Source organism: Python bivittatus, unplaced genomic scaffold (genome assembly GCF_059951505.1).
Source record: "Python bivittatus isolate LINGU-HERP-01145 unplaced genomic scaffold, Pbiv_v1 ctg000410_np1212, whole genome shotgun sequence".
Taxonomy (NCBI): Eukaryota; Metazoa; Chordata; class Lepidosauria; order Squamata; family Pythonidae; genus Python; species Python bivittatus.
Window position 1 is genome coordinate 2,734,190 of NW_028277067.1, and position 26,645 is coordinate 2,760,834.

A 26,645-nucleotide genomic window follows, 5' to 3' on the forward strand; every position below is an offset into this window, starting at 1 on the left:
TCAGAGAGACATGTGGCACAAGAAGTGTTAATGATACCATATGATCCAGCAACGGAATTCTCAAACATCTCATTACCAGTCATGGTCACTTCAAAGACTCTTTCTCCATCATTAACCTCCCTGATCTGCAAACATGGCTTGACTTCATCCCCTTGTCAGGTTACCTTGCCCTGCACATAGGTTTGATGTTAAAGACCCCCATCCAATCTAACACAAGTAGCTAGAATGATGAAGGGGAAAGGAAGGTGAAGTTAAAGGGTGGCTTTTGTTGAGGTGGGAGAGGGAGGTAAAGGTTGAGGAAAGCTCCTGAGAGACTTACCAGAACATGTCCAAATCGTTCTTCCAATTCCTCAGCACTGGGCATGGGTAGTTTGGGGGGTGCAGGCTGTTTGGGGGGTAAAGGCGAAGACGCGGTTGGCTGGCTTTTAATCTCCTTAGCTGGAGACATTTCCATGCTGCTGGCTGCATTGCCCATTCTCAGATTTTAATATTACAAAATAAAATTAAATCAGGAAAAAGGCTGCAAGTTAAAATTCCCCTGATTTTCCCCCTGAAGCAGGAAACAGGTCAAGGGGAGGAGGAGACTCTTATAAGAAAAGTCACCCCCATAAAATAAAAATAAAAAAAAACAGGCGGGAAAAAGGTGGGGGGTGTCCCAGGAACTCCCGACACGTGTTTAAAAAATCTTCAAAGGCAGGGAGCCGAGGCGGTTGTCCATGACTTTGCTCAGGCGGTTGGAGTTACCGGAAACAGCAGAACTGAGGGCCGTGGCGGACTGGGGGGACGTCGTCCAGCGAGGTGACTGTCGAGCCCCGCTCCTTCGGGGCCACCACCAGGCAGGAGAGCGCTGCCTCGCGCTTCTCTAGAGGTAAGCGGCTGGGTTCATTTTCCACGCGAAGGCAGCAGCACAACTTCCTTCAGGAAAAGGAGCCGCATCCCCGGATCCGCTGCAAGCGGCGGAGAGACAACGCGTGGTCGATCTTGAGAAGGCGAGAAGTGACGAGCTCCTCCGCTTAACTTCCCCCTCGCCTCCACCCCCAAAAGAGGAAGGATCGAAAGCAATAGCACAGGAAGTCACAATGCAGGTGCTTGGCTTGGAATATTCGTGCACCGACGCGCATTGGAAATAAGCTAGTGGCAACTTTTCACGCCGCTGCGCTGCAGCTCCTCTTCTGTGGAGGTTGCAGGCGAAAACGCTAAATCCTCCCCCCCCCCGCGCCCCCGCCGGGGTGGCTTCCTCCAGCAGCACGGAAGGTCTCAGCGCTCAGTCGGGCTGAGGAGCAGAAAGCAGCCGCAGAGGGAGCGCGCGGATTTTGCAAAGGCTGGGATGGGTAGGTGGAGAAGGCAGGGGAAGCCAGCGAGGGGGACGCCGCTGCTTGCCCATTTCCTCGGGCAGGAGCCCTGGCCTGGCAGGGAGAAGGAGGCGCCGGGGAGGAAGGAGGGGGAAGAAATAGCAGAGTCACCTGCTAGAGGAATGAGGGTCTCGGGCAGCAATAGCAGCCGAGGAGCGGAGGCAAGAGAGACGGGTGGAGAGCTCCCTGGGTCTCAAAGCCCATGGATTCCCGTTCGGGGCGCGTTCTTCGCTTATTCTTCAACTTTCCTTCAAAAATAACACGAGGCTTCAGAATTTTTGCCAGGACAGCAGGTTCTGAAGGCCAGGCACTCTCCGACAACCGTCCGACAGCCCTTCCCCGAGACGGCACCCTCCAGATGTGTTGGCCTATAACTCCTTATCATCCCTAGTCACCAAAGGCAGTGGGGGCGCACAGGCGGAGGAAGGCCATCTGAGGGAGTGGGAAGGAAAAATAGGGCTCCGACTGGGATAGAGCCTTGGTGCAAAAAGAAGAAGAAATGGCCGTTGCGCGCCCGAGGTAGGAAATACCATGTTCAGCTAGATCCGTTTTAGGATGTAGGTACAAGTGCACCTACAGAATTGGAAAAGGGAGAAGGGGGCGGGAGGAATCACGCGCCATGCATGTGGTTTAGCAAGATGAAGGGGCGTTAGGTTCCTCAAATCTTTACCACCTTTTGATGGAGGGGAGGAAACGGACGTCATTTTGACGGTGCGTCGCCGCTTGCCGAGTGCACGCACCCTGCGCCCGCGCCATTATCCTCTCAAGACACGTCCCGCAAGTGCTTGGATGACCTCGCCTCACCCCGCCCTCAGCTAGCATGAGCCGTGGAGGCCGGAAGGGGCAACCCCCGTTGGAAGAACAAAAGGCTCGATTTCTAAAAACCCATGTCGCTAAAGCGATGTGCGTTAGAGCACATCAGCATCCTCGGGTCTCTTTCGGCGCAGCCATGGTAGAGGCGCGTTCCCTCAAAGTAGATCCGAAACTCTCCCTCTAGCGGCAGATGGTGAAAAATGACTCTCTTCACCAAACTCTTAATAGGGCCGACTGAAGTCTTCCTCCGCTTCCCATTTTTACCAAAAGCCATTGGGTGTTAAAGGCCCCAGTAGCCTTTCTATAAACCCCGATTAGCGTGCCTACTGGGAGCGCTGGCTGGGAATGACTAGGATCGTAATTCGGAAGGAGTGGAGGGCGCTAGGAGGAGCAAAGGCTGAGTTAAAGTTTACCCGTTTTTTAATTTAAATGTTGCCTTCCACCATAGAAATTTTGCTAAGGACGTTTCGGCTTATGAATTATGAAGATGCAGTAACAAAATCACGACAGCCCAATATTATGGGCAAGAAAAAATGGGGGAGGCCGTTGCCAATGCAAACTTGGTAAGATTCAAACTATCTGCTTCCCCTGGCTTTGCTTCAACTCTGAGGAACTGCCATCAACTTAGAAAGCTCATCTAACGTAGCAATTTGCTCTCACAGCGGTCAAGCAAGTATCCTTGGAAAGCTCAAAAGCGCTACCATCCTCCCATTATTGGTCCAAAGCAGCTGGCACTGAGATTCTAAGGTTAGAGACCATATATAGCCATCATAATCAGTAGCCATGCTCCAGTAGAAAGCTGTGGTTTACCACTATTCTCAGCTGCTGAAGGTTACTTGCTCTCCAATTCCACTTAATCTCCCCCTTTGAGGGAACTTCCTTCTTAAAAAAAAAAATCCTTTTCAATTCCTTCCTCTAATCCAGTTTTCCTATATTGGGGCCTTATATTCCAAACCCTAATTAAGCTTCAGTGTACTGAATTGCATTTACCCCCATCTTGTCCTGCTGTAGCTTAATGATAAAACATACTTTGTACATGAAAGGTTCTGGATTTAAGCTTAGTATTCTTAATGGCAAGGATCACATGGCAGAAAATAGGAAAATGACTTTTCTTGCAATTTCAGAAAGCCACTGTAATAGGACAGATGGACAAGACTGCCCAGTTATAAAACAACCCATTGTGTTTATTCTGGTATGTTTAGTTTTATTATTTCACTTTTCTTCCTGCCTCATCCCAATCAAATGTTTGATTGTGACCCCTTTGGGACAAAGACTTTCTGTCTCTCTCTCTCTCTCTTGTAAAGTACCATGTATGTATATATATTTGTAAAAAAACATATAGCTCTGAAAAATGTATGTATTTTGATAGCTACACAATTCAAAATTTGAGCAAGGTTGGGTTTTTTTTTTTTGGTCAATACTTCCTAGGGCTGGGAAAGATCCATGTGAATTAGAGAATTTCTCCCAGGAAGTTCAGGACAAAAAAGACAAGACCGTGTTTCTCCATGGATCCTGTCCAATTATCAGTATATACAAAGTGAAAGATACTCAACAAAAGTTGCCAAGAGGAAGCCACAGTATTCTCCAGAACCACCACTGAGCAGAGCCCAAGTTAGAATAGATCCAAGCAACTTTATCTGCAAAATTCTTCATAGAATTGTCATAGGGGATTTCTGAACACTGCTAACATTTAAGAGGAGCATAACAAAACCTTCATAATATGGAATTGCTCTTCTGAATAGTATAGAGATTCAACAGCAGTGGAAAAGACTTTTTTTGCTGTATCAGAAATGGTTGTATTCAATGAGATTTTCTTCACCTTTGCTCTAATCTCTATAAACTAGAAGCCCCAGTAATTCATCCTTCTTCACCTCTAATAGGTCAACACAAGATGCATATTTGGAGATTGCAGCTAATAATACACATATAACTGACACCACAAAAGCTAGAGACATTGCTTGCTGTTGTATGTGAAAGCATAAATTATGATACTGAATTATGCTGCACATTTATTACTTTTTCTGCACTTTAACAAAATGGACTGCACTTTCTGCACTTTAACTCTTGGACTGAGGCTTTTAAATTGAGGATGCAAATCTGGGGAAGGGGCTCATAACAGAGTTGAGTGTTTATGAAAACATGAAATGATAAAACAGGTGACACAGGATAATGGGCAGTTAGGTAAGATTTCTTGATAAAAGCAGAGCGCTGAGACTAGAACCAGCCCTGCTTTTATGTATATTTCAGTTGTACTTCTAATACAAGTATCTTTTTCTCCATTAATTTCTGCACTGATGTTGAAGGAAAAATGCAAATAGTATCAAACTTAATGATGTTTGCAACTATATTTGAATCTCCTGCCAAGAAGATCCCCCCCTCTTCATCACTGCACTTACATTCAAACAAGTAAAAGGTAGTTTTCTCAACTTATTAAAAAAAGTTATGGAGCTGAGGTTTCAAGTGAGCAGAGAAAGTCCAAGCTTCAGAATTCTTATTTCCCAAACAGTACATATCCAGACCTTGTGACTGCAAAGATAGACGTGATGTGTCCTCAAAGGCAAACGTGAAGCTTACAAGATGGCATGTTCCAGATGACTTATAAGTCTAACTAGCAAATGAAGTACACTTATGTCAATACAGGTTATTCCCTGATAAGCCTACAATAACTGGTGTAAGTCTATCAACATAGATGTCCTTTTTATTATTATATACATGCTTGATAATTCCTATCAACAGTTTTACAGCAGTAAGATAGGGAAATGCATATACCTCTCAGGTGGAGGAGTAGAATGTAGATGTAATTGTCACAGCTTAACACACAGTTAACATGAAAAACTGGCTCTGGTCTTAGACATCAAGCATAGGCTATGATGCTACGGAAAATTTTAATTAATTTTAATTATAAATATTTGAGTTACAGCTAACTCATTTCTGAAGCACTTCAACACTTACAGTTACACTGATGGAGATAACAAAAAACTCAGAATAAAAATAAGCTTTCTTCTAAAACAAAATATATAGAAAGGCAAAGCATGCAAGTAAAACTATAAAATTTCCATAAGTTAAAGAATTTTCATAGAGGACTTTCCACTTTTTGAATAATCCCTGATCCACCTTTGCACTTGGACCATCCTCACAGGCTATGCATTTGATAAGGTCTGGAGAATCAGCTGACTGAGCCATGTAAGGCTTCCACAACTTTGATATCATCCTCCCTTCAGCTAAAGCAACTACTGTTTTGGAATTAATGCTTAGTTCTGATATACAGGTAGTCCCCGGGTTAAGAAAGCCCGGTTTAAGGATGATCCATAGTTAAGAACAGAGCCTAATAGCTCTGTAGCAAAATTCGAGGTAAAAACACAATGGTTTGAGTTAATTACACAATACTACTGTTCTGGCTTACATACAAATTTGACTTAAGGACAGACCTTGGGAATGGAACTCATTCTTAAACTGGGGACTACTTGTAATTACTTCCAAGCATATTGCATTTTATGATTAATCAATTCTTTTCAACCTTATACAGGCACTATAGAGAGGCGGGTGGGATGTAAGGATAAAAGCTTACCTATAGCCATCTATTGAGTTTATGTAAGATTAGAGGTTCAAAGTGGCTACTTGCAACTTCATATTTTTGGCAACTACATGACTAGTGTTGCTGATTAAGACCTCACAGCTCAAAATGCTCACTTGTTAGGATATTCAGATACTGGCTGGGTTCTCTCCAGAAGACTGGCCTATTGTTGACAGGCTGCAATAAAATGCTTCCATGTTCAGACAACAAGACTCAGATCACATGAAGTAGGATGGAGTCAATAACCTGCTTGACTGATTTTACAAATGAGTAATGGTAAAGAGAAGAACCTTACTAAGGTAACTTGTGCTATGAAGATTAACAGTTACAGGGACTAACCAAGAGTCGTCATGCCACTGATACCCCCATGAGTTTACATTTGTGCCTCTACAGGCAAAGACGACAGACAGTCTTTTTGAAAAAGAATATTTTTTATTTGTATGCCATCTGAACATCAGATATACCTGGTGTGTGTTAGCGTGAACCATTTGTACATTTTGAAATTCATGGTGCCAAAACCCTCCCCCAAGACCCCCCAAAAAATCACCTCCCCAGAACATTTGAACTGGCTGAGACAGAAACTTTAAAAATGCTAAGTAGACAAAAGATAAAATGAGAGAAAGCAGCATGAAAAAAGAGGGGTAGATACAGCCAGTTAAGAGATGTCATGCGTATGCAAAAATATTTCGTGGTATAGGAGAAGCATTTTACAAAATAATTATGAGAAAGCAGAGAAAGAAAGTGGAAGATGAGGGCAGCAATGTGGAAGGTTACATTACTCATATGTCAGCAACACCTTAAATATAAGTTCATCATTCAATGACATAACACCAGGGTGAAGAGTGCCCTGCCTCTCCCACACAAAACCACCACTCTAAAGTTCCTCTAGATTTGAACAGAGAGAGTTTTAAGAGGCAAATCATTTACAGCAGTCTCCTTCATCCTAGGATCCCCCACCCCCCAAAGGTTCCTCAGACCATACTGGCTTGGAATTATTGGAGCTGAAATCCAAGATATCTTGTGGGCACCAGGAGTAAGAAGGCTACTTTACTTCTGCCACAAGGTTGCCTCTGAAAAGTTCTCCCCTCTCCCTGATGAAATGTTTATGGCCAATAATTGTTGTTTTCTGGAAGTAATGGAGGAGCAGGCAGGGAACCCTCCTACCATTCCAAAAGACAGGCTGCCAGAAAATTCAATAATCATCACTTCCTCCACCCATTCTTACATCTCAATAGGCAGATGTAAGTTAATTTGGTATTGGAGCAACTAACTGCTTGATCCTTAACCCAGACTATGAGGAAATTCAGTGCTGAAATGACCGTATGGCAAACTGTAAGGAAATCTATTGTGCAGCAAATCCCCTTAGGTATCTGGCACAGAAAACAGAAGAATGCAGTTTCAGATAGAAGCCACATGGGTAGTGTAATACGCAGCCTTGCCCTCACCCTCAAAGGGCGGCTTTATTCCTGATGCTCAGGGAATGGAACAGAGGTTAAAAATACCTCTGGATGGCCCAAACCAGCCTTCTGTCAATAAAAATCCATCTACATTTTTTTAAAAAGAAATCAACATTTAGGAACAGAAGTTCAATTGTACTTTCAATGGCATATCTTGCAAAGTTAAAAGGCAAGTACATTCTAGCCTTTAAAAAAAAAAGAAAGAAACAGCATGCAGTACAGAACCAGGAACCCTTGAGAACCACTGTTCAAGAGTGGCTATTTTCTGCCCTTTTACTATTATGGAAAACTGTATTTCAAGCAGGCCCCATATGTTAAGGCCTTAGAATTGAAGAGGGAGCACTTAAGGATGACAGAGGCCTATAATATTTTTTTACTGACTCTTCAATAAGTGTGAAGATTGTTGTGGCTTAGCCTACTCATCTCACTTTGACTGCCCATAACTCCTGAATTCTGAACACAAAGTTAACATAGCTCCCAATTTCTAATTTACCCTTTACAGATGACAAAATTCCTACATAGAACACAATGCTATGGAGGGAGTTTGTGGGGAACCAACATGCACTCATGAACATTTGCTACCTGGGCACATGCTGAGAAACAGTAATCAACCTTGATTACCCAGTGCATGTACACCTGTGGACAATCATGTTGGACACAATGCACACAAGAAATACCTTCTATGCAGGAATTTTGTGTGGCTGGGTTCTTGTGACTTACAAGACATCTTGGCCCACCCCTTTGCCACCTTCAAGAAAATGAAAAGCACGTTTGTTCATTTTTAAAGGTAGCATAAGCCTCACTCCTTTTATTTAGGATGCTGCCACTGCTTCCTTCCCCCCCCACCCCCAAAACATTTCTTTTTTTTAAACATTATTTCCCCATCCCAGTACAAAGTTCAGCAGGTAAAAGGTTACATGGAAACTGGAACACACAATTGTATAGACAAGATGGATCAGATGAGGAAGTCTTAAAACAGCCTTCCCTACCCTGGTGGCCTCCAGATGTATTGGGACTACAAGTCCTCGAATTCCTAGCCACATCAATTAGGAATTCAAAGACCTGTAGTTCCAACACATCTGGAGGCCACCAGGTTGGGGAAGGCTGTCTTCAAATTTTTTGAGTGAGAAGTAGAGCAAAAGGGGGGTGGGGAACAAAAAAAACCCCACCAGTCTTCTAGCCTTTTGTTCCGCCCCCCAAAGGTTTCACGCCCCAACGCTCCAAACAGCCAACAGTTTTCAACTCTGCAAGGAAAAAAAAAAAGATGGAGCCATGTCATTCAACAGAACGATGCTTCTGGAGGGGGTGCAAAAATCTGTTTCAGTCTTAACCATGGGCTGAAAGAGCCTCTCACCTATGTTAGCTTCTTGGCTTTGTTGTATAACGAATCCACTACTTTACTCATATTCTGAATGGTCTCCAGAGCAGCTTCGTATGTTTTGTCTACAGGTGGTTCATCAAAAATAATCAGGACGCCTTCACCTTGGTCAAGAATCCCTAATGACACAAAAGTTTCAATTAAGATTCTTGGATAACTTACATCTCTAATACAAAGTGTTCCACTTTAATTTTGACAGACTTCAAAGGAGCAGAACAAGCAGACTAGCCTGGGTTATGTATTTAATAAAGATTAGTCTCCATCAATGCAGATTCCAATGTGCAGAAGTTTTAGATATGAGGATAAAGGAAGAACCCAAAACTTGTGGGAATTCCTCAATATAATACAGACTATTGTTGATGCTTGTTGAGGTACATCATATTTATTCAGGAAACATAAGAAACACAATCAATCAAATGTTGCAATGGGCAGAAACAAACTCCTTCATTCTTGAGAAGGGCAGAAGACTCACCGTGGAATTTTTTGTCCAGGATCATTTGAGAGAGCTTTCTTTCCACATCTGCCTGAAAGTGAAACAGGAAATGTTCAAGTGAGAGAATGCTCCTTACTTAGAACAATGGCTTCCCCCTTTTTTCCTTGAAGAACTATTTTCCACTACTTACTTACATCAAAGAAGTAGTTGCCAAAGTTTGATAAACCTTTACAGTTCAATCCATGTATATCTGTTTAGTGTGTTCAATATAGTTTATTTCCATAGATGTGCATTTATAGTATTTCAGGCTTAGTAAGTTCTTTTTTCTTTTTATTTAAACTCTATGAGAACAGAATTACTTATGTCTTTTTAAAGGAGTTGAATTTTAATTTGAAATTTCTTCCTAAATCAGTTCTGTTTCTGAAGAAGATTAAAATGGTTTCTTTTCACAACTATAACTGATATTGCAACAAAAACTACTGAAAACAGAATCATATAGGCTGCTACACTTGAGCTCTTACCTTTGATAACTTGATAAGGCTAGATATGTGGTCGATCTGCAAAAGAAATTGAGATAGAGGCTACAGTGAGTGGAATGCTATTCTTCTGAAAGAAACAGTTGATATACAGTAATTATCTGTTAATCTTTATACTATTTAACTCTACCCCTGCATTCACAATTAATTGTGCTAATTTATCAGCCCTACCAGGTAGACCAGACCAGGAATCCACTCCACAGGAAGGCTAAAACGACTTTTATTGAGAGTGGCTATAACAACAGAATCTTACAAGTCTCACTGTGCTGTACCTCCTCACCTTTTTATACTCATGTGAATTAGGGAGGTATCTCTCTGAGCCTCTTCCACATATTTTCTGTTTGTTGTGGACTTAAGATATGCTTTTCCCCTTATCACTTTGGTAATTGATCTTACAAATCTCTGTCAAAGTTGTCTTCCTTACTCTACATAATTTTAACTTTGATGTTAGCTCCTCTGATTATTTTATTCACACTTGACATTTTTTTTCTCCATAATGAAATACAAGGTCATTTTGGCAATTGCATTTGTATTAATTTGATACAGAAAAAACATTAAGATTCTCCACCCACACTACAGTTCTCTTAAAAAGCTTTTCTTCCTATCTGGAAATAATCTTATCAGCTTTATGATAAATTATTTAGAATCTATAATTTAACTACATTTGCATGGCAAACAATTTACTAATTGAGGATTCTCTCACTACTTCTGATCAAAGAACTGCTATAGAATCTGAAAGCAGCATAAGAATCTGATAACTAAATCCATTTGTTGACCTGATATTCAAAACTACTGTTCTTGATTTGGAACAGTTTCACACAACTCATTCTGCCCTGAAATTCCTCCTGTACTACTCCAGTCCTAAAACCCATATAACAGAACATTTCAGTAGCCTGGCTTAGACAAAATTATTTTATTATTTATTTATGTCTATACAGCTTTTCCTCTAAAATGCTATGCCATAATATATGTTCTTTTCTGGTTTAGCATGATACATAAATGATGGCCAAATAAATCAATTACATAAATAAAAATGCAGTATAAGAAAATAAACCATGGTTGATTTTTTTTTATACAACCAACCACAACATGGGTTGCTATTAGTTCACAAATCCTTCCTCATTTTAACCAGGGCATGTCATTATGTTTGATGCTAGAATAATGGTTTAATCCCAGTTTGGTTTTGTACCCCATCCTCCAAAAGAAACAGAAGGCAGGGAAATCAAAATTGGCCAAATAAGACATAATTACTTTATATATCATACTGACTCTGACTTGTTCAACAAGGTATGTTTAAAACAAGTCCTGGATTACTTTTATATGAAAGTGCCAATGTTTTAGAATAAACTCTCTATGCTCAATTTGATGGAAAAGGGAACTGCATAAGTGAGACAAGTAAACAGATATCATGACTTCACAGAAGCAGAAAAGTGACATGGGAAGCTCTGCAGGAGCTTTTTACCTGCACTCTGGAGAAAGGCTCAATGACCCGGATGAGGTTTTGCTCCAATAAATTATCATACAGTTTGCCCAAATGTGTGTTGATGATGGGATCATCCCTGAGTTCCACTTTATAATCTTTTAGAGCCTGTGGCAGATCAAATTCAATCATTACTGAATGCAAAAAGCCACCTCACAAACATTCCAACTTAGGTAACCTGAAGTTATCTCAGACCATTCATGCCTATTTGTATCTTTGATATGATTAAGAACTTCATTTAAAAAAAGGAATTATGCATGGGACTGAAATGGTTATCTCTGACCAATGAAAATAGCACTCACTAAAGACAAGCAGATCTATGAGGGTCCACCAGGCACTTTCAAGTAACTATTTGGACTTTTGCAGCAATCATACAGTAGCCCTAGTGATGCATCCTTACTCAGATCTGAAGCAAAAATGGTGGTTCAGAGGGGGTGTGGGTATGCTCATTAAGGGGATGCCAAGAGATGCAGCAAGCATGCCCATACCTGCTCCAAGCCACCATTTCCACTTTGGATCCAAATAGCTTCTCATACCGAGGTAGCCCTAATCAAACTGAATTTTAAATCTATAGATAAGCCCCTAGTAGCTCAGTTCAATTACTCAGTTGTGCAAATCAAGATATTCAATGCTTTCCCACAGGTATACCATATTTTTCCAACTATAAGATGATACTTTTTTCTAAAATCCTTACCCTAAAAATTGAAGGGCATCTTATTCAAGGAAGTCAGGCAAGAATCGCGTGGTTGCAAAACTGCCCATACTTTGTTTCTACAGAGAGGCTTCCTCCTATTGCTAGCCTCCAATCACAAGTGAAATAGCTTGTCTCTCAAACAGACTTCCTCCAATCACGAGCCTGATGTAACTGACATCAGCTGATGCTGAACAAACCAATTAGAGGAAGGCTGTTTGCAGAGACAGCAGTTTCTGCAGTTTCACTCGTGCTTGAATGTAATCAGTTATGCAAAAGAGCCTAGAAATAGAGCTGCAGAGAGATGGTTTGGACCTCCTCCCACTGAGTGTATCAGGTAAATGTTAACTAATTACTAAATAAAAATGTGTTCTGCACTATCTTTAAAATATTGATTTCTTAATTTTGGGTTGGAAAAGTGGAGGTCATCTTGTACATGGGGGCGTCTTATTGTCGGAAAAATACGGTATTTGTATACAGACATTTTTCCAAGTTGGAGAGGGGAACATTTGAACATAAAATACTTTATTTCTCAACCACAGAAGTTACCAAGTTTTCTTTCTGTTCTAATTGTTTTTCTAGTTTGCTTTTGATTTGTGCATAGTGAGCCTGCAACATCTGTTAAACAGGTTATCTTCAGAATATTTTCATTGCCACGTGCTTTGACCTATCACACAATAGCAGGACCCAAGTTATTGATTCTTCTGACTTTCAGCAAAGGAAAGTCTGCAGTCCAAAGTGCACCTTCTGTAGAAACTAGACTCTTGAGTTAATATGATTGAAATAGTAATTACAGCCCAGTCCACCTAGCCTAAGACTATCCCCAAATGGGGTCAGCAAATATCTCTTGAAGACTCAAAGGCTGAGTACGGTGAAGACAACTCTCCCTTTTTTCTTTTCTGCCTCTCAGTGTAGAAGTGTCTTTTTAAGCCTAAGGATTAATCTAATCCAAAGATATTTAACCAGTTTTCCTTATTATGGTTGCTTACCTTTTTGAAATCATCCAATGATCGATTCTTACTGGCCTGAGCTACACACTTTAGTGCTTCTGTCTGTAAAACAGAGTAGAGCCAATGCTTATATTCTTCTGAACCATAGTAGATACAAGTAGTGCTTGTAATGTTCACACATGAGAAAAAAATTTTAGTTGGACAGAACATAATTCAGGAAGGATACTGATCAAAATACTAAGACTGCTTTAATTCTTCTGCCCTCACTTAACTCAAGCAGTTGCTAAATCACAGAAGCACTCATACTAAGGAAAAAAAACACCATCAAGACAAATTAACCCCAACATGGAAGCAGAGATTTAGGCTGCTATAATGAAGTACCTGAAAGCGCCCAAGTATTCTCTGCAGCTGAAATTCATCCATGGAGATCTAAACTCATTAAAAAACAGAAGTGCTAGCTAGGAATGGGAACATGGCTCTGATGAGCTGACAGGACAATCTATTTGCTAAGTGTTTTTTGTCATTGTTTTATCTATATTATCCTTATTTTATTTCAATCTGCTACTCAGTTAACTATCCCTATTGCACAACATCCTGAAAAGCCTGGAATTTAATCTAATTTAATTTCTCAAAGTTAAGACAAAACCCCACCCCCATGCAACAGAACAAGTCCAGATTCTAGCTAAATCACAAAGCAGCCAAAGATGATGATGCCTGGAGAAGAAAACTGTAAGTAAAACTAACAAGACAAATCTTGCTTACTTTATTCACACCTCAAATAGCTATGACCCTCTGAATTGGGATTTCAAAACAGAACTTGAAATGCAACAATTTCTAGAGCTGTCTTCTTCTGTCCACAAGGAATCAGGTGATCACAATGATTCCTGGCCTTCTTTAGCTTCCCACCCTGAAGCAGCAATTGTTCCCCCAGAAAATTTATTCTCAGTGAGAAACGAGCAAGTTAAACAACCTTCAAAGGAATTTACAACAGACCTTGTTGCCAAACAATGCCTACTGCCTACGCAAACAGTAATTTCTATCTTTGAATATTAACCATCTATAAACAAGCATGTGGACTCCTTAAAAACAGCTTTTGAAACTTTTGGGCAAAGCTTTGCAGATAAGTTAGCAGTTTCCACACAAGCTTAAAAGACTGGCACTAGCAGTGAACAGCCCACAGCTAGTAATGAAGGGAAACTATTGGGGAAACCAAATTAAGACTAATAAGATCAAATAAAGGGAGATCTTATAGCAACATAACCCACAAAAAAGAAATCTAAACAAGCAGTTATATAATTCAAATGAATTGAGCTGTTTACACTTAATAGAGTTAATAGTGGGTGCTGATTTACTAGAAGAGCTATTATTCTAGCATTTAGCCATCTCTTTCAAAGTGCTGTTAAACAGCATCCGAGCGTGGCAGGATATAAAATCATTTTGCTGTCATTTAACCAATCTACAATTCCTTCCATGTTTTGGGCACTTTGAGGGGCACTTTTCAAATACATCATGTGTTTTTCAAATGAAAAAAAGGAGCCCATTTAATCCATTACCCTGAACAGAGATTGTGTTGCCCAATGCCAAAGGCAAGTGCCAAATTATAAAAACCATGGTAACTCAGTAACCCTAGCATCCTTGTCAAGACAAAGTTTTAAATAATCCCCCTGAGATAATGCCAAAAAACACATGCTATAGATGAGGTCCTAGAAAGAGTAGTAATTAACTCTTTTGGAGCCTTACCAAATTGTGAGCAAAAAGAAATACTGAGAACACTTGATGAACTTAACAGCTTGCTATAATCTTTGCAGCAGCCAAAATACTGACTTGATATCCTTGGATTTGACAACAATGCAGAAAGCCTTTATAAATCTCAAGAGCCCTACAGTCTAACTCCCTCACCAAAGCAGAGAAATACTTCACACTTTAGCAAGTCCAAAACAGTTGCCCAAATCTTGCCAATCTCTAGACGCCAGAGGTCTGATCCATCTTGACTCATCTGACTCAGATCAATATGAATACCACACACCAAGGCCCCCAGCCTTCGAGTCCAATTGGCCTCAAAGATAGTAATCCAATGACATGAGATCAGGGATGGTGCTTCTTAACAAACTGCATTTTGATGAAATCACCAAATTAATGCTGATGGCACATCCTTCTGCATCCAGGCAGGAGCACATGCCAACTGATTGGCTCCCAAGGCCCACGGGATACATAAGAGCCATCTCATGGAATACTGGTGGGAGGCAGAACAAATTTATGGATAACTGTTTTGAGCAGTATTTGGAAACTTTTTTTTTACAGGAGTCAGCTGAGATTGGAAAACTTTTCAGGAACAAAAAGGATAGTTCAGGATGTCTATACCTGTCTGCCTGCATACCGCAATGCAAGCTTCCCACTCACCAATGCCTGCACATCCTCAGGGCTGTAAAAAAGCAGAGAGATATTGGTTTATTGAGTCCCTGAACTCAGGCCACAAACAAACCTCACTATATAATCCCTACTTTCCAGAAAAGTCTGCATTCTACTATCAGTTTGATGTTAATGTTTTTAAAATGCTTTATTGGGAGTGCCAAATAAGTATGAACCAAAGATAATCAAGAGAAAAAGCAACCAGCTATTTGATTATTTTTGACTCCAAAGATATATACAGTAACTTTTGCTTGTAGCCACTGCAAATGCCAGAATTATAATAAAAATATCAATCAATAAATAAAAAGCAGAAAACAGATTCTGCCTTGTTTTAACACCAAGAACAATTGACAGCATTGATATAAGGGATTGGACAAAAAGGTTTCTAAAGCTTCCCTTTTCAAATGCCTGCTCATCCTGGGGAACAGAAACTAAGGGAACCTTTGCTTTCTCTCAGCTGTTAGAAATGAGAAGTAAAAAGTTATATTTCAAAGACCTGCATCTATCCCAGTAGTCAACTTAGCCTTCTCGGACCAAATCCTATTTTGACTAGAGAAGCATGTTATAAAAAAATTCAATTCTGTTAGATGGCAAGGAACTCAAATGTACTGGCTTTTTCACTCTATCAAGCTAGGCAGTGCTTGATAGAAGGATTTGCTTCTATCAAGCACTGCCTAGCTTTCTTAAAGTTAGATCAGAGCTGAAAGAGGTAATATTTTTCCAGTGATAATGCAATCCAATATGGAGAAGAAGTCCATAGGCAAATATTCTATCTTCCTTTGCCTCTTTTCCTGGCTTTTAATTCTCCTTTTTTCCATCCTTACTATTCATCTCTCTTCAACTGCCATCAGGATTTGAAACTCAACTGATTCATACAAAAGTTTTATATTTCATCACAAATTGCTGCATGTGATCTGACCAGAGCAACTGTCCTATCTGCAGGTGTAAAAAAAGGAAACATGTTGCATTCCTTATGTGACAGAATAAAATCACATACGAGTTTAACATGATCTTGCACAGCAGCATATACTTCAATGCGGTGATGGCTTTGGGGCTGTCAATAGAATCATAACCCTCGAATGCCTCATAGAAATAAGAATATGCTGTCTTCCAGTCCTTTTCTTCTGCTGCATGGATAATGCCTATTAAAGGGGAAATAAAAAAGATCTGACTATAACAGAGGTACCTGGAGCACAACATAAGGGAAAACATTGCTGCCAAGTCCTATTTATTTCTCCAAGCCAGAAAATTCTTGAACTGCAATTTCTTATCTATCCCCTGCCCCTGGGTTGTGGGGTAGGGCAAAGAAAACTAATTTTATGTGTATGGCTATAAAATTTACTAATACCCACAAAATACATTTTCATATGCTCATGCAAAATAGTAAGAATTTGTTTCACCTAAAATTCTTCTGATAGCAGAATGATGAGATTCAAAACAAGACCAGCCATATTAAGTAGTTGTTAAATCACAGAAACCATGTCAAGGAAATAATCAAGAGATGTCCAAATTTATAACTCGGGATAAACTTTAACTAAAGAGCATTATCTAACAATTCAGATCAATTATGTATCTAGTTGCTAATGACTTCAGCTTAACACTTATAAAAGAAACTTATTTGTTCTTCTTGCAATCTCCCAAGCACTGGTCAGATGTTTCTATTTTGCATGAATTACATATATAAAATACGGCAATTTCTTTTCAAAATGCTACAAGAAATCCAGCAATTACAGGTAGTCCTTGGGTACCACCACTCATTCAGTGACCATTCAAACTTGTGACGGTGCTGAATGAGGGAGACTTATGACAAGTCCTGAGTTCCAGCTGTTGCAGTATCCCTGTGGTCACACTCCTGATTACAACACTGCAGTGAGCTGCAGTTACGTGATCACGATTTCTGACGTTCCCTGCCAGCTTCCCACAAGCAGAGTCAGTGGGCAAGCCAGCAGGAAGTTGGAAGTCATGGTCACATGAGGTCCTCACTTAATGATGGCAACTGGTACTGCCATCACTAAGCAATGCAGCCACGTGACATTGTGCTTTATGACCATGTCGCTTAGCAATGGCAATTCCGGTCTCAATTGCCATTGTAATCCAAGGCTACCAGTACCATCCAAAGCAGATATTCTCAGCCTACAGCAACTCTGAAAATGATCTATTCAAGCTTCATAGAAAAATCTTTGAAACATACATCCTACAATTTTCCCTAGACAAACTGCTTCAGTGTGGTTCTGTCTTATAAGCATTTTTGCACCATTATAATTATTATTATATTTTATCCTGTTTTTATATATAACTCATGGTGGTGAACATACCTAATACTCTTGCCTATTTTCCCCACAACAACCCTGTGAGGTGGGCTGGAGGGAGAGAGACTGGCCCAAAGTCACCCAGCTGGTTTTCATGCCTAAGGGAGGCCCAGAACTCACACTCTCCTGGTTTCTAAGCCAGCACTTTAACCACTACCCCAAACTGGTTCTCTTTTTCTTTTTATGACCTGTAGTTTGTTCTGTCTGAGATTATAAGCCAACCTTTCCCAATGTTGTGCTCCAGTTGTTATAAGAATACAAGAATTCCTGTGGTCCTGGACAGCTAGCAACATAGCTGGGGATAAGCTGCAGATCAAAATCATCTGGAGGCTCAAGACTGAAAAAGCTGGATTTTATTTCTCAGAATGTGCAACTCCTGATGACTCAAGATCAATGCACCCATAGTATGAAAAGTACACAGGCCTTACCTGATTGCATATCCAATGCTGCCTGCAACTTGGGTGGACAATAGATTGCATTGGCTGTGGTTCGGGCAGAGGTTAATGCTGCTCTGGCTTTTGGCAGGTTGCTCAAGGCATGGTAGGTCTTGCTCTCTAGTAGCTGCACTTCCACTAACAAGGCCTTGTCATCCATCTTCTTCAACTCCCGCAAAAGCTGTGAGCCTGATAAAAGCAATGCGATGGTGGCATTTACACCACGTTAAATGCCTTCCTCTGAATTCTTTAACTTAACTTGACCATAAAAAGAAAAGTCCAATACATTACTTTGATTAAGATATAGGAAGACTGAAAACAGTACATATAAAGCTAATCCACTAGGTGCAAAAACTAACATTTATCTTTTTCAACATCAATATGATACTCCCAAAACTTCCAAATACATCATATGTGCCTAACTAATGGAATTAGCCATTAATAAGATACCTTAACAATATTACTCTTGACATGTGAAGAAACCAGCACAGTTGTCAGTTGCTTAACTAAGTTACTACTGAAAAACTCAGAACTTGTATTTTGTTCCAAACCTGTTCTGGACGTTTTGCCAAACCATTTTGGATTGGCTGCAGTTCAGCAGGAAAAAAAAAAAGAACAGGAATTTGTTGTTCTGGGTTTTAGCTAAAACTAAATCCCGTGGGAATGATTTTATGGAATAAGGAGGGCAAAGCTGATGCACATCACCCTTTTTCTCCTCTCAGCAACTTCCAGTGCAGTATATCCCTCTATCTTGCCCACCCCCAATTTTTCTAGCACCTTCCCTATTCCCCACACAACTGCCACTGATGTCCAGTACAACATATCCTGATGACCCACCTCATGATCTGAACCAGCACTTTCCTTCCCTCCCTCCAGTCTGCCACCAGTGTCCCAGTATGGCAAGTCTCAGCAGCCTGCTCATCCACAATCTTTCCAGGGTCTTCCCCTCTCCTCATAACCTCTATCAACACCAATAGCCTTGATTTTTCCCTAATCTTCACTCCTACACCCAACCTTGAAAACACTTCAGCTTGTAACAAATATGTTTCAAATTGTTTCCAGATCAGTTGAAAGTGCTATTTCATTCCATGTCTGGACCAAACACATGTTCTCAGTTCATATATAAGTCACCCCAACCTAGCTGTTCCGTGCATGCATCATTTTACACATCCCTAGAATAACCCTAATTAATCATTAGGGTCATTGTAGGGGTGATTACAGAAGTCAACTTACCTAACTGCAATGCTTCTTGATACCTTTTTGTGTCAAAATACAAAGAAACCAGCCTTGCCTAGAAGAGGGAAAAGTAAAGAATTGTCATGAAAACTACTTTATGAATATTAGATATTTATGCAAGAGCCAACAGGTGTGAAATATGAAGCAGACAAGACTCCTGGGAAACTACCAATGTTTCAGGAGTGGCAAGAAAACACAAGAAAAAGTTAGTAGAAAGTACATCCACAGTAATGCAAAAGAAATCTGCAGAACAAGTAATGATTTTGAAATGAAAGCTGATTCAAGGATTGGCAATAGTACAACAGAAACAAGGACAAAAAGCACACATGGAACAACAACATGTACTAACATGCAGGTAGAATCACTATTTTATTAATGCATTTATATAGATAAGATCTTACTTCAACCATAACTGAGAAAGCTCTTTAAGAAGTAAAAGACATTTGCATTATAAACTGGAGGAAAAATTGCCAGTAATAACATGAATATCAACCTGGAAGTATATCATGCTCCAAACTACTACCTGAGAACATGCCATCAATAACCTAGAGAAAAAGTGATGGCAAGTGTTTGAGTATGGTATACTGACATATAGGATGGCAGGTTTCCAAACCCAAATAGCAAGTGAGAGATTACTGTGCATCACTACATTAACTAAAATGGACATATGTTACATCCTACCTCCAGAGCTTGGCGTAGGAATGTCCTCTTCTCCGATTTGGCCCATTCAATGCATTCAAGACACAGGTCAACCTAAAAGAAAAACTACATTCATTCAATTATCTTTCTACTATTTGTACCATCACTGCTGTCATATCATCATTTTTTACATAAGCTGGCTCTGAACATTTGCAAGAGGACTTTTCAGAAGCAGCTGCTAACATTCTGAATTTGAAGTAGCATACCTGTGCCTGAATTTCAGTTGTCTCACCTCTTGTCCTGTTGCAGCTTCCATGTCTAGAAATAGGTCTAGCAGAGACCGAACCAGACGGGCTGCCTTTGCCTTGCTAATGGAGTTCAAGAAAGGACGCACATACTTCAGAAGTCCTCCAAGCTCTGTATTAACAATAAAATAATTAAGTAGCAATATAGCTCAGGATCTGAAATTGCGTCAGAATGCATCATAAAAGGTTATGGTCATATTCTAGAGAAAGTGACCACACAGTTCTAAATTTCAGCAGTCCGTTATCTGAGACAGAAAAGGCATATTTATATAAACTAATTCTGATTTCCATTAGTTTTACTATAGGGGTCTTTCCCACATGTGCAATTGGAATATGTCACTGCCTAACTGTCTTTCAACAGTACTCTATTTTCTCCAGTTCTTTGAAATGTTTATTTATTTCCTTAATTTATATGGCCACCCATTCACCAGGTGACTCTGGGTAACTAACACCACCAGCAATGTTCAAGAACAATAAAATCATTATGCAAAAGGCTATGAAACAAATGGTTTATTAAAAAAATATTACACAGTCAGCTGCAATAAAGAAGAAAAACTTAAGGTATTTAAACTTGATTTAGTAGGCCACAGTTGTATTCCAGATTACCACTATATGCATGCATCCAGGGATAAGAATATTTCAGATGTTGGAAGCTATTATTTAACCTCTTGAACTTCCAAACAATCCCTAAACCCACACCAAGCCAGTCAAAGTCACCCTCCCAAACTGGTTTGGGGCCAATCTGATTTTTAAAGGATGGAAATAGGAGTGTTTTTTCATCACTAATTGATGAAATTAATTAACAAGCTCACCCCCAAATCACACTGCAGAAATTTAGCCATTTTGCCACTGAATTAATTTGAAGGGAAAACCAATACTAATAACAACAAAAAACAGTTGAATATGCATAACAGAAATTGGCTGCTTCCCCCCACACCTAAGCAACAGGATACATAATTGATTCAAGAGAATCAAAAGAAAGAACTCTTGACATCTATAGTAAGTATGTAAGGACAACATTTTTCCTGATCTTGTAATAGTTTTTAGAACACTCCAAATCCTTAAATTCTCATACAACAAAACTTGAAATACTTGAATATTCCCTCATAGGAGTCTTAAACTCCTTTGTTTTTGACAACCCTTGTCAAGTGCTATCTATCACCCAACTCACACAACAACAAAAAAACATTTCTTTGGCTTGGCATTTCTTTCTACTGCAAATACTCATATGAATGTTTTTAGCACCTGCAATCTGCCTACAAAGCTCAAACAAATAAAGCAAAATAGTTTTTGCATTTGATTAATTCATAGTGCACTGAATACACAGGAAGAACTATACAGTCTAATCCATTAACATTAATCCCTTACAGGAAAAGGTTCAAAATCTGTAGTAAACTTATCCAATAGGCTTTAGTGTTTTCCTTATGCCTAAAACAGCCTCTGAACATGAACTTCACTGATTCTAACTCTAACCCTCAGACCCATACCTCTCCTTTGCTCAACCATCTCTAGCCAGCAGCAGCACAGATAGAACCTGTGCCACCTCTGTTTTATTGGCTAATATATGTTTCAAGTCTTGGGAAATACGGGAATGATAATCCAATATATTTGAAGGGAACCAGATAGGAAAAACTGTCTTAAAATGTATGTGGGATCTGGAGAAGCATACTAACATGATATTTGTCCCCTATTTGTCAAGGGCAAGCTAGATATGAAATTAATTGTATAATTGGCCTATATACATTTAGTTCTTGAATAAATAGCAACTGGGGAAGATCTGGATTGGTATCATGAGGAACAAACTCTCACCCTCTTTCTATGCCACAACCGTCACTTTGTAAAGATAAACATATAAAGCCAACCAATTTACATTGTTTTCTGTTTGTTCTGTTATTTAATCCTTATTTTGCTGTTAGTTGCTTAGAACTATTTGAAATGAAGCAGCATAGGAATGTTAGTAATAAATACATAAATATTGTGATTAACATTATACCTAGTTTGGCCCTGAAGTCTGACAGGCTTCAAAGATTGAATACGTTAAGCCCTGCTCAGAAACAGATAATAAAACTGCATAATATGTTATTTATGTCAAACCACCATAAATAGGCAGGGAAGTTAATTTTCCACAAGCTACATTTTCTAAAGACTAGGTTTGCATTCTAAGTTACAATATGGCTTGTTTGGACTTAGTATGCTGGGTGAACCTAGTCTAAACACTAACTTTATGAGTTTATGGCTTTATGAAATGTGTGAAGCCAGCCATGGTTAAATCATGATTTAACATGGGGAAGCAGTGGTGGGAAGACAAAGAGGTTTAAATTGGATAATTCTTTGATTAAGACCAATTTGAAATTATTGGGTAGAAAAAGAGAAAATCTCCCATTCTAGCATTTACACTAGTTTTAGAAAAACTGCTGGTGATGTGACCATTAAATTGCTTTAAACCTAGGATTTACCTTCTGCCTGTCCTGTCTTGGCCAAGAGACTCCCAAGTTCCAGAATGCTCTGTTCTTTGACTTGGACTGCTTCTTCATCATTTTCTTGAACATCACGTTTCACTGGGAAGATAAAAGTTTTGATCAGAGAGCATACTTCAGATTAAAGACAGTTTACACTTCTCTGAAACTTCCATTTTAAATTCACCTTGCTTCTTGTAAGCCAAAAATACCTGCCTGACAGATTATTCAGAGTCTTGGACAAGGAGCAGAAAGATCTGCATCATGAGGCAGCTCATAGAATAGAATTTATACAGTGTTTGATGTCAGCCCATTTAGCATTAATACTTGCATCAGCATAAATATGGCTGCAACTATGAAATGAATCTCCCTCACTCTTGAATGTGTTACTGGATACTGTAAATAAGACAATGCATACAAAGGTTTCCAGCACTAAGAACAGATATGCCACCAATGCTAATGTATTTGCATGAACAAACAAGCACAAAACCACTGTTATCCAGAGAAGCCAATACAACAAGCTTGTTTCTTAGAGTACCTGCACAGTACAGCAGCCAACATTTTAGGCATGAGGGAAATACAAACTTTTTGCCTGAGAGTCCACCCAATTATCTTCAGCAATACTAAGGGTGAATGTCATATACTGGCTTGAAACTAAGGGTGAATATCATATACTGGCTCCCCACTATAATCTATTGCTTACAAAAGGTTCATTGGCAGAATCAGTCATTCCATCCTAATTTATCTTCTCTTCATCCTGGGACAATGGAAATGAACAACATAACTGTCACCTAGATGGATTGCACTTAAAATTATAGAGTTACAGAAAAAAAAAAAATGCTGTGTGGGTGACCTAAAATAATCTTTCTGACAAGAGGAGCTGTTCTCTGGACACAACAGTTCCCAACAGCAAAGTTACTGAGCCAAATTCATACTTTTGCTTCCCCCTTTTTTTCCCAGAAAAATCAGAAACTCATAATACTTATTTTGTCCTAAGGCGAACACTCGCTGTCAAGCACAGCAGATGCATAGGAACCAATTCCCTGAATTAATCTTGTCTTTATAAGCTCCAGTGACTAACAGCAGGATCCCCTAAACACTGCAAGACCAGGGAACCTTCTGTGCACAACAAAAGTGTTACCAAGTTGCCCTTAATGGTATACTCATCCCTCTCATCTCTCCTCGGCTGGCAAACTCACAAAAATAAAGATCCTGTACTGTACTCAACTTTATTTTGTCTGAGAGAGGAAATTATGTTGTATTACTGCTGGCTGACTTTTAAGTAACGTGTTCTACAGAAAATCAACTGAAATGTGATATAAAATGTATGGAGTAAACATTTTAAGATGTACAGCATGTGTAAGAGGATGTGCGCTGAAGAAAGAAGGGTAATTTTCATGGATAGTTAATTATAAACCCATTTTACAGCAAATTGGATTGGTTTTTACCTCCTGGTTTGGAAATCTACCCTTTCTGAAATGCATTTAGAATTATATCATAATTAATTCTACCCGATTCCTTTTACATAAGAACATTACAAGGACAGTCCTTGTAAAATCAGAATAAAAGCTCATCTAATCTAGTAGTTAACCATATGCTCTCATGAAGCCCATTAATGGGCATGAGGGTAGTATCCATCTTGTTTAACAACAGCAGCTGATATTTCCACACCATATATTTTCCTATGTGGAGATACAGTAGACTGCTGGAACATGAGCGAGTTCTAACCAGCAATACCCTTACAGAGGAAAGTCAGGAGCATTCAAAGTGTGCTCCACCAACAACTTTACTTATGGTGCTTCACCAATTTTTTCTGTATCCAATCTCTGTACTAGCCCTTTTTAGATCCATCATTCTTATCCTCACATTCCACTTGCACTGCCATTCCTACTGCCATCCCCAGGCCATAACATTCTGTCTTCCTAAAAAGTCACCTCTGTTTATATAGGGCATGTTTCCCCTTTTCCTTTCCGTAGCAGGACAGTCCTATCCAGTACACTATTGGCTGACATGAAAATCCCAACTAAAAACGAACCAATAAAAACATCCAGAGTATAGTAATTTACACTTGCAAACAGAAAGCCTTGACTTTCTACAACCAACAAGTGAAATTTTTCATGAGATATAAAATGCATTATCATGTACTACCACCTGCCTGTCAAAGCTAATGCTAAAAATACTGAATGATGAACATATTAAACGACTGGTAAAGCAAGTGTAATTTACTCCATTGCATATTCACTACAAGCAAGAATCCACTCTCATTAGAACATCAACCTTCATTTAAAAAACCCTTCAACTGATAATCAGCTCATACACATTTTTTTCCCAGTCTCTGTATACAGTCATCCACTCGTTACTTTTAGTGCCAGAGAAAGCAGCCCTTGAGCGGAGATCCAAAAAAATGAAGGGGGTGAAGGAGGCCTGACAGCCCGCGTACGAACTCACAGACTCCCCTAACTAGGCCAGGGCAAAGGCTAGAAAGTAGCTGAAAAGCGGCAGCAGAACCCATTCCTTAGCGGACAAATCCGTCCCGTTTAGCTGCTAATCTTCAGGCCACCCTCTCTGATTAAAAGCCAGTATGACAAATCAGAGAGCCAGCTTGGCGCTCTGAGGCCACCTGTCAGCCTCGACCCTCCCCTCAGCTCAATCCCAGCATTTCCTCGCTGTCTTCCAACTCCGACTTGCTTTCTCCATTTCCACGAAGCGATGCTGAATACAGAGTCCTACTCCGGCCGTTCCCACCGAGTCTTCCCATTTCCAAATTCCTTTTTCTTAGCAGCTCCCGCTTTCCTTTGGGGTTGCTCACAGTGAGTCAGCAGCAGTTCCAGCCCAACTCGTCCAGGCCCATCATCAATCCCTTTCCACTAACGGCAGCCAGGTCACCTGCCAGTCTTCCACTTTTCGGCGGGCCCAACTCACCTATGGAGTGCAGAATGCCGATGGAGGCCTCGCGGTCAGTGCTCAGCAAAGACTGGGCGCGCTGGAACTCCAAGCCCGCCGCAGCCGCCATCTTAAAAAGCAAAACTCGCTCACTCACGCCGGCCGGAACCACAGGGCCTTATTTCCACCGGAAACTGTTTGTCTCACTTCCTCCCTTTCGACTTTGCTGCGTCAAGCTATAATGATATAACTCTATGATTACCCACCAGAAGCAGTGTTGGCTGGGAAATGTAGTTCTTTGTGAACATCATAGGAATCAAATGGGTGGGTTGTTGCTGCTAGGAAACCAATGAAGGCGGAGTCAGGAGGCACTGAATTACCTACGCCCTCCGCTAACGCAGCATCACAGAAGTACTGTACGTAGAATACGGAGAGTGTTAAGCGCACACAGACACACCTTCAATTGGGGACCGAAACTGATTTAGATGTTTGCTCATTTTTTAATAGTTATCACCAGACCCTGGTTTAAAATGTGAACAAGACAATTTTTAAATGTGCGAGAAGTGCCATTTCCTGTTTTTTTCACCACCCTCTCGTAAGTCCAAAGTAAAGAGACCTCTATTTCAGGTCAAAACCGAGTATTAAGCCCCAGCACATCTTTTTAGCAACTTAATGGAAAACCGCATTTTTTGAATGAAACATAAATGTTTCAAAATTCAGCAGACACAAAATCTAAGCCATTCTTCCTAAAAGTTACATGAAATATAACTGGACTTGTTAAAATAAATGTGCACAGAATCAGGAGGTAAAATAAATTCAAGTTGCTGGGAGATAAATGCGTATGTGTGTATATACACATTTCTCTCACGGCAGCTTGAATTTACTTTTATCTCCTGATTCTGTGCACATTGATAACACTTGCTATCCAAAGCTTATCATTTACATTATCTGAGAACTACTGCAGACTTGCAAAGTAGGTTAGCATTATCTCTGTTACAGAAGATCTAAAGTCTCGAATGATTTCATAGCAAAAAAGAATGATTAAATAGTAGTTTTCTGATTAACTTAGCTGTTGCGCTTACTGTAATTGCCTAGTATGTCTTACCATACACCCTGCTGTATGTTCAGTATCTTTTCTATAATATACTTAAAACTACATACCAACACATGCACACACGCACACGCACAGACACACAATAGACAGCAGATTCTTGTTAGAATTTTGGTTTCCGTGGTGATGTTTTTCCGCCACTTCTACTGCAATATGTTTCCATCCAGAACATTCTTTAAATTATATTGAAAAATGTCCC

At 39.9% G+C, this 26,645-nt stretch overlaps 2 protein-coding genes and 1 long non-coding RNA gene across 4 annotated transcripts in view; 1 reads left to right on the plus strand and 2 right to left on the minus strand.

Moving 5' to 3' along the window:
• The window catches only part of FMNL1 (formin like 1), an 81,254-nt gene extending 80,154 nt beyond the window's left edge, over nt 1-1,100 (minus strand). For both annotated transcript variants that reach the window (XM_025167885.2, XM_088143366.1), the window contains exon 1: nt 320-1,100. In XM_025167885.2, coding sequence (XP_025023653.2) covers nt 320-475 — 156 coding nt within the window. In that variant the 5' untranslated portion in view covers nt 476-1,100. The remainder of the gene's footprint in view (nt 1-319) is intronic.
• LOC148215437 (uncharacterized) lies at nt 1,100-10,059 on the plus strand. The gene is made up of 3 exons (XR_015796603.1): nt 1,100-2,728; nt 3,290-3,357; nt 9,709-10,059. It is a non-coding gene; the product is annotated as an uncharacterized LOC148215437 (long non-coding RNA).
• PSMD11 (proteasome 26S subunit, non-ATPase 11) lies at nt 6,159-25,517 on the minus strand. Its single transcript, XM_007421754.4, has 14 exons — nt 25,375-25,517; nt 22,453-22,554; nt 19,984-20,108; nt 19,734-19,805; nt 19,050-19,107; nt 17,811-18,005; nt 16,071-16,215; nt 15,026-15,086; nt 12,704-12,766; nt 11,006-11,131; nt 9,529-9,564; nt 9,047-9,098; nt 8,551-8,693; nt 6,159-8,440 (listed from the first exon to the last, which is right to left on the minus strand). Exons 1-13 carry the CDS (start codon nt 25,463-25,465, stop codon nt 8,551-8,553), a joined length of 1,269 nt encoding a protein of 422 aa, XP_007421816.1. The 5' UTR covers nt 25,466-25,517; the 3' UTR covers nt 6,159-8,440.
• Between the last annotated feature and the right edge of the window lie 1,128 nt (nt 25,518-26,645).